The 15,469-nt window shown below is 34.8% G+C and overlaps 1 protein-coding gene across 1 annotated transcript in view; it reads left to right on the top strand.

Annotated features, from left to right (window-relative positions):
• Positions 1–15,143, top strand: part of LOC145284994 (cilia- and flagella-associated protein 90-like) — a 75,480-nt gene extending 60,337 nt beyond the window's left edge. The window contains exon 4 of the mRNA XM_080134086.1: positions 14,970–15,143. Within this exon, the coding sequence (XP_079990212.1) occupies positions 14,970–15,131 (162 nt within the window). The 3' untranslated portion in view covers positions 15,132–15,143. The remainder of the gene's footprint in view (positions 1–14,969) is intronic.
• Positions 15,144–15,469: the final 326 nt, after the last annotated feature.

The following is a 15,469-nucleotide window of genomic DNA, read 5'->3' as shown; positions in this document are numbered from 1 at the left end:
TCGGTCGGTCCCCTTTTTGGGGAACCTCTTAAATTAGAAAGAGAACAAGAGTGCTGAAAAAGAAAGGTTGCGGAAAAGAAAACATCGGGTTATAATTAAGTGCGACGAGACTTTAGGATTGATGATGTTTTATAAAGGTTTCCAAGATATAGGGTACAAAGAGGATGGTACATTTTCTTTGATAAAAGTCTTTACCCAGGGAAACTGGTCCGTCACATGTTGATGCTTCTATCGTTCCTGCATGTCTGAGACAGATTTCTTCTTTGTATCTCCCTCCAGGACAGTCCTCTATTCCGATTGGCTGAAACCTCTGGTGACGTTGAGAGAAGAAAGGAAGGGAAAAGTAGAAAAGTAGGGAGAAAGAGAAAAATAAGGGAAGCATACTGTAGCAACATCATAGTAGTAGTTCACTACACGAGTCCCCCTCCAAATAACGGAGTTAAGTATCCTCCACAGAATTATTAAATATGTGTATTGCCTAAATTTGTTTAAAAATAAAAGTACTCATTTTTCTTTTTCCATGTTACTTTCCTACCAGATTTAGACTTATATGTGTCAGCAATTTTATCTTCAATTTTGTCGGTATCGTCTGTCTTAATAAGTTTATCATTAGTAGTACCGTCATTTGTCTGTGCCTTCTCAGTCGGTCTAATTTTATTAGTACTAGTTGGTTCTATGTACGGCTTTAATCTATCTATTGATACGTGTGTATGAGTACCATTGTTCATATCGATCTTACAATGCTTATCTGATGAAGTCAAAACTTTATAAGGACCTGAGTACGGTGCTTCTAATGGTTTCCTAACTCGATCAACTCTGAGTCATACTTTTTCACAGGAAGATAAACCTTTCGGTATAAATGTTTTGGGACTGTTATGGATATATCCTTTTCCATTATTGAGTACTTCAATTTGGGACATCCATTCACACAAATTACGTATGTACTGGTTATTAACTGGAGTTTCTCCTACTCTCTGCTTGTGTATCAACTGCTAAGAAATCAATATCGGAGCTCCAGTAACAGACATAAAAGGGGAAAAGCCTGATTCATTAGGGGTGCTATGTATACCTAGCAGAATCACTGGTATCGCTTTCATCCATGATTCTTTTTGAGCCATTATTGCTGCTTTAAGGGTACGGTGTGCTCTTTCGATCATCCTGTTACTTTGAGGGTGATACGAAGTTGTCCTCAATCGGTAAAAACCTTGGCTAATTCTTGGAACAATTTGCTCTCAAACTGACTACCTCTGTCAGTTACAACATGCAGTGGGACTCCAAATCGAGCTATCTATGCATTGATAAACGCTTCTGCTACCGACTGTGTAGTTATCTCAGTAATAGGCTGTACTTCAATCCAACGAGTTGCACGATCGATGCAAGTAAGGGCTCAGGTAAATTGCGCATTAAGGGCAGGTGTCCAACGATATCGATATGTACCGTCTGGAAGCGTGCAGATGGTAACTCAAATTCTTGGACTGCAGACTTTGTGTGTCCGTGAATTTTTGATTGTTGACACACTACACATTCTGCACAGAATTGTTTAATCGTTTTATCTAAACTAGGCCAAAAGTATCTGGACTTTTGGAGATGCTCCCATACCAGGATGCGCCAAGCTATGTAAACTGTTGAAAATAGCCTGACAAAGCTCTTTTGGGATAAACGGTTTGGGGTACTTAGTTGAAGTATCACATAGAACTGAGCCGACTTCGCTTGACACACAGTATTCTTTCAAATTAATGTTTATTCCATCATCACCTTTTTGTGCCTGGGCTATTTCAGCCAAGTCGCATTCATCTATCTGCACAGCTAATGCAGGCCGAGACATACAGTCTGCAACTATATTCTCAGCTCCTTTAATGTACTCCACGTCAGCAATATATTTGGCAAGCACTGATAAGTGTCGCTGTTGTCGATCTGACTTTGCTGACTATAAAAGGCTCCGCATAATGGCTTATGATCAGTGAATAATGTCACGTGACGACCTTCTATGAGGTGGCGGAAATATATCACTGAAAAATAAGCTGCTTGTAGCTCTCTGTCAAACGTGGAATACTTGGTTTGGGTTTGAGAAAATTTCTTGGAAAAGAAACCTATAAGTACTGGTTTCTTATCTATCAACTGGTGTAATGCAGCACCAGGGGCGTATTAACTAGCATCTGTAACTGGTATTCTGTAGCTGAAGAGTGTAGATGAGCTAAAGCCGTAATTTCCGATAATTTGCTTATTATTGTTTTGAAGGCGTTAGTTTCTTCCTCATTAAGCTCGGTCTTTGCTTCAGGATCCAACATAATCCGTTCGGATAGTGGTAAAATTATGGATGCATAATTAGGGACTAATTTGCGGTAAAAACCTGTCATCCTCAGAAATCTACGTAAGCTTTTTGAGTCCTTAGGTATTGGAGAATTTTCAAACTCTTTGATTTTCTTTAAAGTAGGCAACAAGCCTTCTTTGCTTACGTGAAAACCTAAGAAATCTAACTCTGGTACTCCGAATACACACTTATCTAAGGAAATCTTTAAATTGTTATCACTAAGGATCCTAAATACTCTATCTAAATCTTCCTTGTGCTGTTGCTCACTTTCGCTAAAAACTAGTATGTTGTCTAAATATATAAATATGCATATATAAATATTTAATTTTAAAAATATTTTATCCATATAACGCTGAAATGTAGCTGCAGCATTCTTTAAACCAAATGGCATGTAATTAAACTCAAACAAAGTAAAAGGTGTCACTACTGCTGTCTTAGGCACATCTTCAGGGTGTACCTTAATCTGATGATATGCTGCAGTTAAATCTATTTTGGAAAAATACTATTTATTAGCTAACTGTGTGCAGAAGGAATTTATATTTGGTACCGGGTAGCGGTCTGTTTTGGTAATGCTATTTGATGTACAGAAATCACTGCATGCTCGATATGACCCATCTAGCTTCTTCACTAAGTGCAAAGGGGTTGCCCACTCGCTACTAGAAGGCTTGATAACTCTGGTATTTAGTAACTTTTTAAATTCTGACTGTGCTGCGTCTAACTTAGGACCGGAAAGTTGTCTGGCTTTAGCAGAGACTGGTATGTGGCTGCCTGTATCAATCCTGTGATGCACTCCACCATAGTCTTTGTTTGTGTCGCTATGTGGTGAAAGCACATTATTATATTTACCTATTACTTCTGTAACATAATCTGCTAGGTTTATTTTGTTAATCACTACAGCATCGGTTCCCGTTACTGCATTGACTGTAATTTCACGCTCCATTACCTTATCACAGATGGATCTATTTTTACAATCCACTATAATGTTAAATTTGTTTAAGAAGTCAAATCCTAACAAAGGGTTAGTGACATCTGCGATCACGAAACTCCATTGAAAAGATCTTCTCAAACGGGGTATCTTAACTTCGAGGTTTGTCTGACCATAGCATTTTATGCTTTCACCGTTAGCGGTAGAGATATGAACAGGAGTTGGCTCCAGAGTAATTCCATCTACTACGGAATGTGGTAAAATGGAAACACTGGCTCCTGTATTGACTAAATTGACTTTAGACACTCCTATTTTAGCAGAAACTTCTAATAACGGCGGCACTACTGGAGCAAATGCAGTCCGCCTTTCTCGTTTTCCGAATCACTAGGGGCGGGAGAGGAAGGGCGTGAGTTAGGCAGAGTCTGTAAGCTACTCTTTTTCTTTTGCCACTTACACCATGGCTTACATGTACGAGCCTCCTCCGCGAAATATATATGGACTCTACATATCTTTAGATGCTGTTTCCTTCTATAGGCCGGCTGGAATGGTTTCACTAGACTGTCTGGTGGTAATATGGCCGTTTGTCTGAGCTCAACTCTCAACCGCCTGAAATACTGACATATTTTCTATTAACGGCATCAAGTTGTCAGATAGTCGACCCAACTCTGGTAACCATTTCAGTGTGGGCTGCTATTACTGGGGCGATTTGCTTCGGAAGTGCATGTATGAATTTATGTTGCTTTACATCGCTTGCCCCTATTCTATGTGTAACCGTTACCATCTCCTGGAGGGATAATGACGGACGACAAGGTAACGTAGTGGTCCTCATCAACTTCTCCAGGAGTTCAGGTCAGGTCTTTTCATATGCAGATAACACAGACTCCTTTAACTTCGCATAGTTTAGCGACTGCAGAATTGCTGGAGGTATATTTGTTACCACATCAGGCGGCAATGCACTGATAACCGTATAGAACTTAGTATCATCGCTCGTAATGTCTCTGAAATGGAATTGAGCGTCTATTATCAAAAACCATCCCTCGATACCCGTCTCCATAAATTGTGGGGGTTTTACGCTAACCTGTTGTGCGTCCATTATTATTATTACTAGTTATTATTATTAATTATTATTATTACTATTATTGATTATTATTATTATTATTAATTATTATTCCTATGATTATTATTAGTTACTATTATTATTCTTTTTTTATTTTTTATTATTATTATTTATTTGTAGCTACCACTAAAGGAAATGGCTCGGGGGTGATAAGCAAGAAGAGAGAAAAGCGAGTACTCACTAGAGGTTAATTTCAGCAAATGTTTGGAGAAATAGCGTCAATTAAACTTTTTTAAATTTTTTTTATATATAAATATATATATGTGTGTGTGTGAATATATAGTCAATGTTCTTAAATAAAAAACTGAGTTCGTTGATGCACGCACGTGTTCCAAAATTGGCTTCACAAACGTGCGTCTGGAAGGTTCCTTTTTTGTGTGCAGGTGTGTGACCACATGTGTTCCAAAATTGGCTTCACACACGTGCGTCTGGAAGGTTCCTTTTTCTGTGTGCAGGTGTGTGTGTGTTTCAGAATAAAATTTGGGATTCTGTATTGATTCTTAAAGTCACTTTTTTTGTTGTTACAGAATAGTTTTTTGACCAGATTTTATTTTAGTCATTTATCACATAAAAAAATGTATTTTATTTTTCTTGTTTGTTTGTTTTTTCCTTATTAAGCGTAAACTGTTTCACAAAAATAGCAAAAATATATATATTATCAGCATTTCTTCAAAAGCGGATTATATATACTTTTTTTTGTAAGGCTTTACTTCTTTTTATTTTACTCTGTCATGTTCTCATCGTTTTCGTTTTTTTTTATCAGAAGGTTGCGTGTATATACGCACATCGGGTGTTCACTAAATTATGGCGGTGGCCATAGCTTTTAACGACATTTGAAAAAGGGTCACCATTTCGGTCGGTCCCCTTTTGGGGGAACCTCTGAAGTTAGAGAGAAAACAAGAGTGCTGAAAAAGAATGGTTGTGGAAAAGAAAACATCGGGTTATAATTAAGTGCGACGAGACCTAAGGATTGATGATGTTTTATAAAAGTTTTCAAGATTTAGAGGTACAAAGAGGATGGTACATTTTCTTTGATAAAAGTCTTTACCCAGGGAAACTGGTCCATCACATGTTGATGCTTCTATCGTTCCTGCATGTCTGAGACAGATTTCTTCTTTGTATCTCCCTCCAGGACAGTCCTCTATTCCGATTGGCTGAAACCTCTGGTGACGTTGAGAAAAGAAAGGAAAGGAAAAGTAGAAGAGTAGGGAGAAAGAGAGAAATAAGGGAAGCATACCATAGCAGCATCATAGTAGTAGTTCACTACAAACCCAGATTTCATCATTTTTCATAATTCTTGGATATGTTACTAATTTAGACAATAATTTTTCATAATTTTAACCCACATTATCGCTCCCCCCCCTTACGAAAATAATAACTATGTAATAATCTCTGTTAAAAATATACATGAAATAAAGTAATGTTTAAATTGTAAACTGTTTCCGGTAATGACTTCTTATCGCCCACCACATTGTTATAAATATACATTAAATAAATTAATGTCTAAAACGTAATATATTGCAACTATTTCCGGAACTGACTCTGCAAGCCCCACGCCACTGTTAAAAATATAAATGAAATATAGTAATGTTTAACTCGTAAACAGTTTCGGCCATTTCCTGGACTGATTTTATGTCTCCCACCTCACTGTTTTAAAAAAGATAAAGGAAATAATGTAATGTTTAAATCGTAGACTGTTTCAGCTTTTACTATTACTAGATAAAGTAATTTTGAGATCCTAAACTGCTTCAGCAGTTTCCGGGCCTAACTCCGTATTCCTACTCCTTTTAAAATATATATGAAATAAAGTATTTTTGAGCCATTAGTGGGGCTTACTCCATATTCCCCTCCCCACTTTTTAAAATATATGCTGTGTCGGTTATTTTGTATTTTTTATTTTTGGAGGAGGTAATGCCTGTTAGAAAACTATATTACGCTTACTTGGCCTTTTGGCTAAGATCAAAGTGTGGTATCTGTTCTGACGCAGCATTTCAGTAAAAGCATCTACTGACCCTCTCTCCATAAACAGAAAAAGTGGTGGTAATGCTTGGGAGAATGAACAGGCACTAATTCACCACACCCCAACCTCACCTAAAAAAAAGAAGGTTTGGTAATCCCTGGCGGCCTCCAGAGTACTTTTTAAAGCAACATAATCATGCTTCCCATTATCAACACATGACGTCATTTCCGGAAAATGACTCAGCAGGTTTTTGAAATATATGATTTCATTATAAATTGTTTGTATTTTTTAAATATGCGTACTACACTGTAGAAGCATCTTATTTAAAATACATGCTACTCAAAAAAATAAATATTTCAAAGTGAAGTTAATGATTAGGCAACACTTGCTTTACAATAAACTAATCAAGAAATTGAATTGAGAAACAGATCTCAATGTTAACTAATACTAAACAAAAATAGAGATAATACATCTCAGTTTCTTATTCAAGAAATTGTTAGATGAAAGTACAGAATAGTTTAAATAATACCTTCCCCTCTCCATATTAAGAATGGCTTTCTAAATAATAGCGTTATTATTTCAGCACTGTGCATATTCCGTGTGCCATCCCCCCTCCTCTGTCTTAAAATAATGTATGAAATTAAGTAAAAATGAGATCGTAAAAAAGATTTATAGGTTTGTTTTCATATTTACAAATTTCAAACTGCGAGTAAAATGTACGCATGATTTCGTGTTTTTTGGGGTTTTTAAATACAAAAACATAAAAAAATGAGTTAGTGTGGTTAGTTAGAATTGAAATTAAAAAAAACTGAGCGTTCCAGCCTAAGAAAAAATGAAAGAACACGCATGCGCACACACACACAAAAAAAGCAAAATGTCACCTAATGCTTAATGAACAGTTTACGTGTAAATTTGCCGATGTCTGTATGCGATATATATGCATGTAAGCAAATATGTTATTTGCTATAAACCACCTTTGGTGCATGAATATTATTTCCTGAGAATTTCAGTGCTATGTGACCAGTACTTTCAGAGATTACCTGTTAGATAGTTACACACACATACGTCTATATATATATATATATATATATATATATATATATATATATATATATATATATATATATATATATATATATATTAGTTATTACATTTCATTATTAACATATAACAAGTACAGAATAGTTAAACATTAACATACGCTTGTGTTATCAGCAATCGAGTTGTTGTTTTTTGTTGATAGGCTATACAGTCCACTCGTTAATTTCGTTTCGCTAAAATTGTGTTCCGTTCCATTTTTAACATCCGTGCACGGCTGCTTTCTTCCCGACGACTTTTCTAAAGATTGCCATATATATATATATATATATATATATATATATATATATATATATATATATATATAATGTGTGTTTGTAGCAATGTTAACAAAAGTCGTACAGAAGATGGCGGCTACGAACGGATATAAAAAATGGAACGGAATGCAAATCTTAGAGAAACGAAATTAGCAAGTCAACTGTACAGCCTAGCAAGAAAAAAACTACTCGACTGCGGATAACAACAACTAATAATAAGTTTCTTTACATTGTTAACTAATCTGTACTTGTTATGAATATGTTATTAACATATTCATAACAAGTACAGATTAGATATACATATATATATACATATATATATATATATATATATATATATATATATATATATATATATATATATATATATATATATATGAGCAAACAGTTATATACATAAAAATATATAAAAAGGAAGAAAGTTATGAATTTTTTTAACCATCAGCTTCTTTTGGGATATATATATATATAGGGTATCCCAAAAGAAGCTGATGGTTAAAAAAATTCATAACTGTCTTCCTTTTTATATATTTTATGTATGTACGAGGGGCGTGCAATAAGTAATGCCCCTGACCCACTTCCCATAGCAGTAGAGCAACGAAACCTGGCACAGTTATTAGTCTTTCTATACATAGGAACCACCCAGAGTTATGCATTTCTCGCATCGTTTGATGCAGCTCTGGAGACTGTTTTTGTAGAACACCCCAGGTTGGTCCTCCAACCACGACGTGACTTCAGAAATCAAGGCTGCATCATCTTTCCTTTCAAAAATAATTTCATGGCTGGGAAGAGGTGAAAGTCCGAGGGTGCAAGGTTAGGAGAATAGGGAGGATGGGGAGTATTTCATACCCACATGCCCGTGCTTCTGCTCTGGTGACATGCGACATGACATTTGTGGACCGGGCAAGATCAGCAAAGGTACCCTCCTCCTGCAGGACAACGCTCCGGTTCACAACTCGCATGTCACCAGATCAGAAGCACGGGCATGTGGTTATGAAATCCTCCCCCATCCTCCCTACTCTCCTGACCTTGCACCCTCGGACTTTCACGTCTTCCCAGCCATGAAGTTGCTTTTGAAAGGAAAGCGTTTCCCAGATGATGCAGCCTTGATTTCTGAAGTCACGTCATGGTTGGAGGACCAACCTGGGGTGTTCTACAAAAACAGTCTCCAGAGCTGCATCAAACGATGAGAGAAATGCATAACTCTGGGTGGTTCCTATGTAGAGAAAGGCTAATAGCTGTGCCAAGTTTGGTTGCTCTACTGCGATGGGAAGTGGGTCGGGGGCATTACTTATTGCTCGCCACTCGTATCTGTTTTGTTCATAATTAAATATGCGTTTGTGATTTTAATATATTTTTAAAAACCTAATATTTTTGTTCAAATTCATTGGTTGCAAAAAACATTCCCTAATTCGAAAGATGCACCTGATTAAGGTGAGAAGTTAAATCGGCAAAAAAAATAACAACCTAGATGAGAATAAAAGTTTGAATGATTCAAATAGTATTATCAATCTTCATTTAAAAATGCCAAAGAACGTAACAGAAAGCTAGTTTAAAAATTTAGTGTTGTTATGTCCCAAATGGAATCTAAGAGAATTGGAGTGGAGAAAGTGTGCAGAAAGATTTAATGAAACTTTCTGTTTTGCTATCTCTATTTATTTCTAGGTTTATTAAAACCTCAACATCTTCTTTTCAAAAGGTTCTTAGCAGACCGTGAGTTAAAAGTGTTGCAACGTTTTATGTTAATGAACCAACAATGAAATCAGCAATGAGTAGTTAGTTTTGTTTAGACTTGTTTGAACTTGTTAGTGTTTCATTTGAAGTTTCTCCCGTTCATTAATGAGTTGAATGTCTCAATGAAAATAGGTAACATTTTTTGTTTTTTATTTCTTACAATTTTTCTAAGTTCCAAAGCTTTGCTTTATTTTACAGCATATCAACACTTTTCTGGCTAGTTAGTGTGGAATCCAGCCAGTTTAGTAAACGTTTTTATGTGCTAAGTCCTTTATAAATTCAAATATTTATTTATGGTGTTTGCTTTGGTGGCTTTGCAATGGGGAATTGTAGTTTTTGTTTTTGGTTTTACAAATTGTGGTTTTGTGAAGGGAAAGAAAAAATAACATTAATGTTTAATGCATTTTAGGCCAGGAATCTGGTATCTTCAGATAGTCTGACCCAAAGTTTCACAGGAGCGGAGAGACGGAAAGGAGTAAAATGGGATGCAAGAAAGAATAGAATAGAAATGCATTTGTGAAATGTAATCTCACATTTAATATTGATAAGTTATTAAAAACAAAACAATTAATATTCGATTTAATGAAACTATAAAGAAATGAAGGATTTTTAAGATTACAGCCATAGCACCAGCAACCGCATCCGAAGTAGGGATGGTGACAATTACTTGTACTAAATAATAATCATAATAATAATTATTGAAAATAATGATGACTATAATGTGACCGACCCTTCATAACCTAATCCCTCCTCCTCACACATAAAGTGGCATCAGCATCACTTGATAAGATACAAAAAGGTCAAGGAAGATGGAAAAGCTTAGGAGAGAGAGCAACGTCCTGAACTTTACTGGAAGGCATGGAGACTACTGATCTCCTAAAGAGGTTTATTGTCACTCAAATTCAGAGAAAGCTAATGGCTGTTCTCATCGCGAAATCAATGATAAACAGCTGTTGCAATAATGCAAAGTGATTTGAAACACATATCGAAAGAAGCAAAGAGGACTAGAACTGTTTAGAGAGTTGTTGACGCAAGTGAATGCCATCTGATTTTGCTTGTTCAATGAGCAATCACTTGATAATGACTTCTGTGAAACCTCAGAGTGAGTAAATAATTATTATTATTGGCATACTTGAGACATGTCTGTCTGTAATGAATAAGGTGTCATTCGAGGGCATAACAGACATCAGAGACATTTTGCAGACAGGGGCTGTATTGGTTGGTGAAATGGTAGGGGCGAAAAAAACAAAAATGAAACGGAAAAAAGAACCATATTGGAAGAGAAAAGGTGACCTGAAGAGATAAGGGGAAGATTTAGGTAGAATTCAAGCATGGTTTAAAGGTCATTGGAAAAAATACAAAGAGAAAAAGAAGAACTGGATAGACGATACAAACTGGAATCCAAGGGGTTTAATACTACTATGGCAGGAATAAGGCATCAGATTATTGCAAATACTTCCAAGATTAGGAGGTATAATAACAGAACTCAGCAGTTTAACGACAAGTTATTCCAAACAAACCTGGAATGGTTTATTTAGAAATATAGAAGGAGGTGAAACCAAAATAGTGGCTCCTAACCCTCAAGAAGCTACAAAGTTTTGGTCACGTACATAGTCAAGAGAGACTTCCATAGGAAATCTCTGATGCTGGTTGGGTCGCTAGAGTAAGTGAAAGTTGATGCTGACTGGGTCGCTAGAATAAGTGAAAGTTGATGCTGATAGAATTCATGGGTACTGGTTGTGATCTTTCACAGGAATCTATGAGAGGCTTACTTTTTCTTTGGATGATTGTGTCAGATTGTGTCAGAAAACACTGACAGGGATAATCAGTTCAAAAGTATATGACCATCTTAAAGTAAATGGTTCATGACCAGTGGAACAAAAAGGTGGGAGGAACAGGTGTTTAGGAACAAAAGACCAACTATCGATTGATAATTGTATTTTAAAGAACTGCAAAAGGTAAAAAAACAAATTTGAATGTAGTTTGGATAGATTACAAGAAAACTTATGATATGATGTCGCATTCGTGGGTATTCAGCATATTGAAAATGGTAGGAGTGGCTGAAAATATAATTGAGTTTATAGGAAAAAGTATGAGCAGTTGGAAAACCAACCTTTTTCACATGGGAAACTTTTAGGGCAGTCAACATCAGATGTGGTATCTTCCAAAGAGATTCCTTTTCGCCACTTTTATTCATAGTGCTCATACCATTGACACATGTACTAAGAGAGCCAAAGATGGGATACCAACTGGAGAAGAATGAACTGAAGATCAGCCACAAGTTATTTATGGACAATATGAAATTGTTTGGCAAAACAGAAAATGAAATTGACTCCCTTGTTAAAACTGTACAGAAATGAAGTGAAGACATAAATATGGAGTTTGGAATTTCTAAATGTGCTTTAGTTAGTCTTAAACGAGGGATGAGATGAGCCATGAAAGGCATCATTTTGTCAAATAGTAAAAGATTAGGAGATTCTGATGCGGAAGGTTGCAAGTAACTTGATATGATGTTTTGCAATGAAATAAAAGAGAAAATGAAAGAGGTGTATATGAGGAGACTCAAACTGCTCCTGAAATCTAGACTGAATGGTAGGGACCTGTTCTCAGCCATCAATTCATGGGTGGTTGCTGTAATTCGATACAGTGCAGCTTTTGTAGGATGGGCACAGGAAGAAATGAAAAAGCTGGGTAGAGACACATGGAAACTATTAGTAAAGTATGGAGCACTTCACCCAAATTCTAATGTGCTCAGGCTGTATATCACAAACAAGGAAGAAAGGAAAAAGAGGGCTGATTGCAATTGAAGAACGTGTCGAGGGAGAGCTTAGAAGTGTTCACTACTACTTGGCTAACAGCCATGAAATGTTACTCGCAGCAGTGGCAAAAGTGGAAGAGCGAGATGAAGATTCATTGGAAGACAAGCAGAAGTACAAGGAAGGAATCGAAGCAGAAAAGTTGACTGAGTTGGTAAGAATGAAACTTCATGGTCAGTTTGAGTGAGATACAAAAGCACAAAAATGTAAGGACATGTGGAATTTTCTGTCTAAAGGTGACTTGAAAAGAGAAACAGAAAATCTTATATTTGCTGCCTAGGAACAGACAATAAATACAAATGCAATAAATTAAGACATCTATTGGAAGGACTGTTCTGATAAGTGCAGGTTGTGTGGTATATCTATTGTCACACATTGTTAGTGCATGTTCTATATTTGCTCAAAAAGAGTACAAACGTTGCCATCACAAAGTTTGTACAAATATGCACTGGAGTTTGTGCCAAAAGTTTGGGATCCAAGTGACGGGCAAATAGTATCAACAGTTTAACCAAGAGATAACTCACAAGAAACTGGATATTGAAGTTGTGAACAAAAAGACCAATGAATGTCAAATTATTGATGTGGCTTGCCAAAACATCAACTTAACAGGCAAGAAAAATGAGAAACTATAGAACTATCAGAAACTGAAGGTGGAATTTTCTAGATTGTGGAATAAGAAAACTTCCATGATGCCAATAATCATAGGTGCGCTTGGCTCAATTCCTGATGATTTTATAGAATAGCTGAACTGCTTGGGAATCAGATACAGTATCACCATACTCCAAAAGTCAGTTCTGCTTGACTCAGCAAATATCTATGGCAGGTGATTGCTATCTAATTGACTCTTTGACTATCCTCACTAGCTTTGGTATAAAAGCCTGCTCTTTAGGAAAAAATCCTGTGTAAAACATTACAACACTGTGAAGTCAAGGGAATAATAATAATAATAATAATAATAATAATAATAATAATAATAATAAATCAAAAAGCAATCTTTGACGATGGCTTGTGTGACTACTCCTAGTGAGTAAATAACAATACAATCTTAGAAAAGTTGTAGCTATGTCAATTGTTACACGAAAGGGCTGTCCCCTTCTCATGTAAGTAAGAAGACATACTATATAAGTGAAAATTATAATATGATAAGGCTAGAATCGAACCTTGTAGGCAAGTGTTAAAGATAATAGATAATGGAATGTTAGAAATTCAGTCCATTGTTAATTCTATTAGAAATAATTAAATATTGTTAATTCTATTAGAAATAGTTAAATATTGTTAATTCTATTAGAAATAGTTAAATATTGTTAATTCTATTAGAAATAATTAAATATTGTTAATTCTATTAGAAATAGTTAAATATTGTTAATTCTATTAGAAATAGTTAAATATTGTTAATTCTATTAGAAATAGTTAAATATTGTTAATTCTATTAGAAATAATTAAATATTGTTAATTCTATTAGAAATAATTAAATATTGTTAATTCTATTAGAAATAGTTAAATATTGTTAATTCTATTAGAAATAGTTAAATATTGTTAATTCTATTAGAAATAGTTAAATATTGTTAATTCTATTAGAAATAGTTAAATATTGTTAATTCTATTAGAAATAGTTAAATATTGTTAATTCTATTAGAAATAGTTAAATATTGTTAATTCTATTAGAAATAGTTAAATATTGTTTATGTCGGGGAAAAAGTCGATTGTCCATTCTTTTAGAAATATGGATATTAAATATGTCAGTTAAATGAATGTACAGTACGAGTTAAAATATATTTTTTAAAAATAGATTACAATTAGAATTGAGGATTTTTTGTTTGTCAAAAATGTGTAGAAAATGTAATATAGTTACGTTCGTAAACACACTTCTGACGTCATAAACAAAGGAGGTTTCTCAATATAGGAATCTGAGGGTTCGAAGTTAGTTAGAGTTGATGAGGATCAGATATTCAGAGCAGATCACCCACGGTGATAGTTAGTTGGAGAGGAGAGTCCCTTAGAAACGAAGGGAGGAAAATTGACCATATAAATCAAAGTTTGAATTCCTGAAATCACCGATCGGGCGATTGAAGAATAAAGAAACCAACTATGTTTATAACTGTTGTCTCATGTCCTCATTCCTTACAACAGAAAAGGTAAATGTGTTTATCATCATCTTGTAAGAACTCTTATATAACCCTTCCAAGTAATGTGCCTCCTCCAGCAACAATAATGTATCTCCCCTCTGTTATATATGAAGTCCTTCTCTATATGTGTTAACAAGAATCATCCCATCTGATATAAATGTCTCCCTCATTATCATCGTTATTCGTGTATTATAATCCTTGTATTACATACACTCCGTTAATATGACCCCAATATGAATCTCCGCTGTACATGTCTCCAATATGAACTCCCGTCATCCTTAAATATGTACCCCCTATACAACACAGTGACTAAAATTTTGCAGTGAAATTCTATCAAATAAAAGTTTACAGCATTTTTAATCATGTTTTTTTTTTTAAAAGATATGCAGTCTTTAACTTGGTTGATATTAACAATATATTATTTAATTATTGGAATTCTTTTTTGAGATAAGTAACTTGTATATTTTTATTCATTTGTGTACTATTATCCTCGTCTTTTAAAAAAGACGAGGATAATAGCCAGTAAATAAATAAAAATATGATAGTAACAAGTTTGAAATTCAGCTTTATCCAATATGGTTAATTTTTTTTATAAAACTTTAAATTTATTTTTGATTTTCTACAGGAAAAAGACAGAGACGTTCCTGTGCTAAACTCATCTTTTTATGGTCCAAAGTGTCATGTTGACAAGTTGAAAAAAATGAGTGCAGGATACCCACGTAAAAGGAAAATTCCTGGATTCTACCGAATTAATGGTGTTGGTTTGGCGCCATTACGCAAAGCATAAAAAAAACAACAACAACAAAATGTTCGACCAAATTTGAAAGGATTTGGTTGTTACTCATTTACATTTGAATGTTTGTCTCACAATTTTTTTTTTCTTTTTGTCTCACAATTTATTTTTAAGAGAATAAATTCAGTTGTCTTAAAATACAATTTTTGTGAATTTCTGTATGAATATTAAAATACCATCCCAAAACGGATAAACTTAATTCCTCTTACAAAACCGTTTTGCACCACTTTTATGACATCTTACAAAGATTAAAATAAAGATATAATAAAACTAAGCCCTATGTCTGGAATCCTTTTTCCAATTTTTATTGAAACTTATATTACTTTGATTCT

The sequence above is a fragment of the Euprymna scolopes genome, chromosome 9 (assembly GCF_053919585.1).
Source record: "Euprymna scolopes isolate OS-2025 chromosome 9, ASM5391958v1, whole genome shotgun sequence".
Taxonomy (NCBI): Eukaryota; Metazoa; Mollusca; class Cephalopoda; order Sepiida; family Sepiolidae; genus Euprymna; species Euprymna scolopes.
Note: the sequence above shows the minus strand (reverse complement) of the source record. Positions and strands in the feature narration are given on the sequence as shown.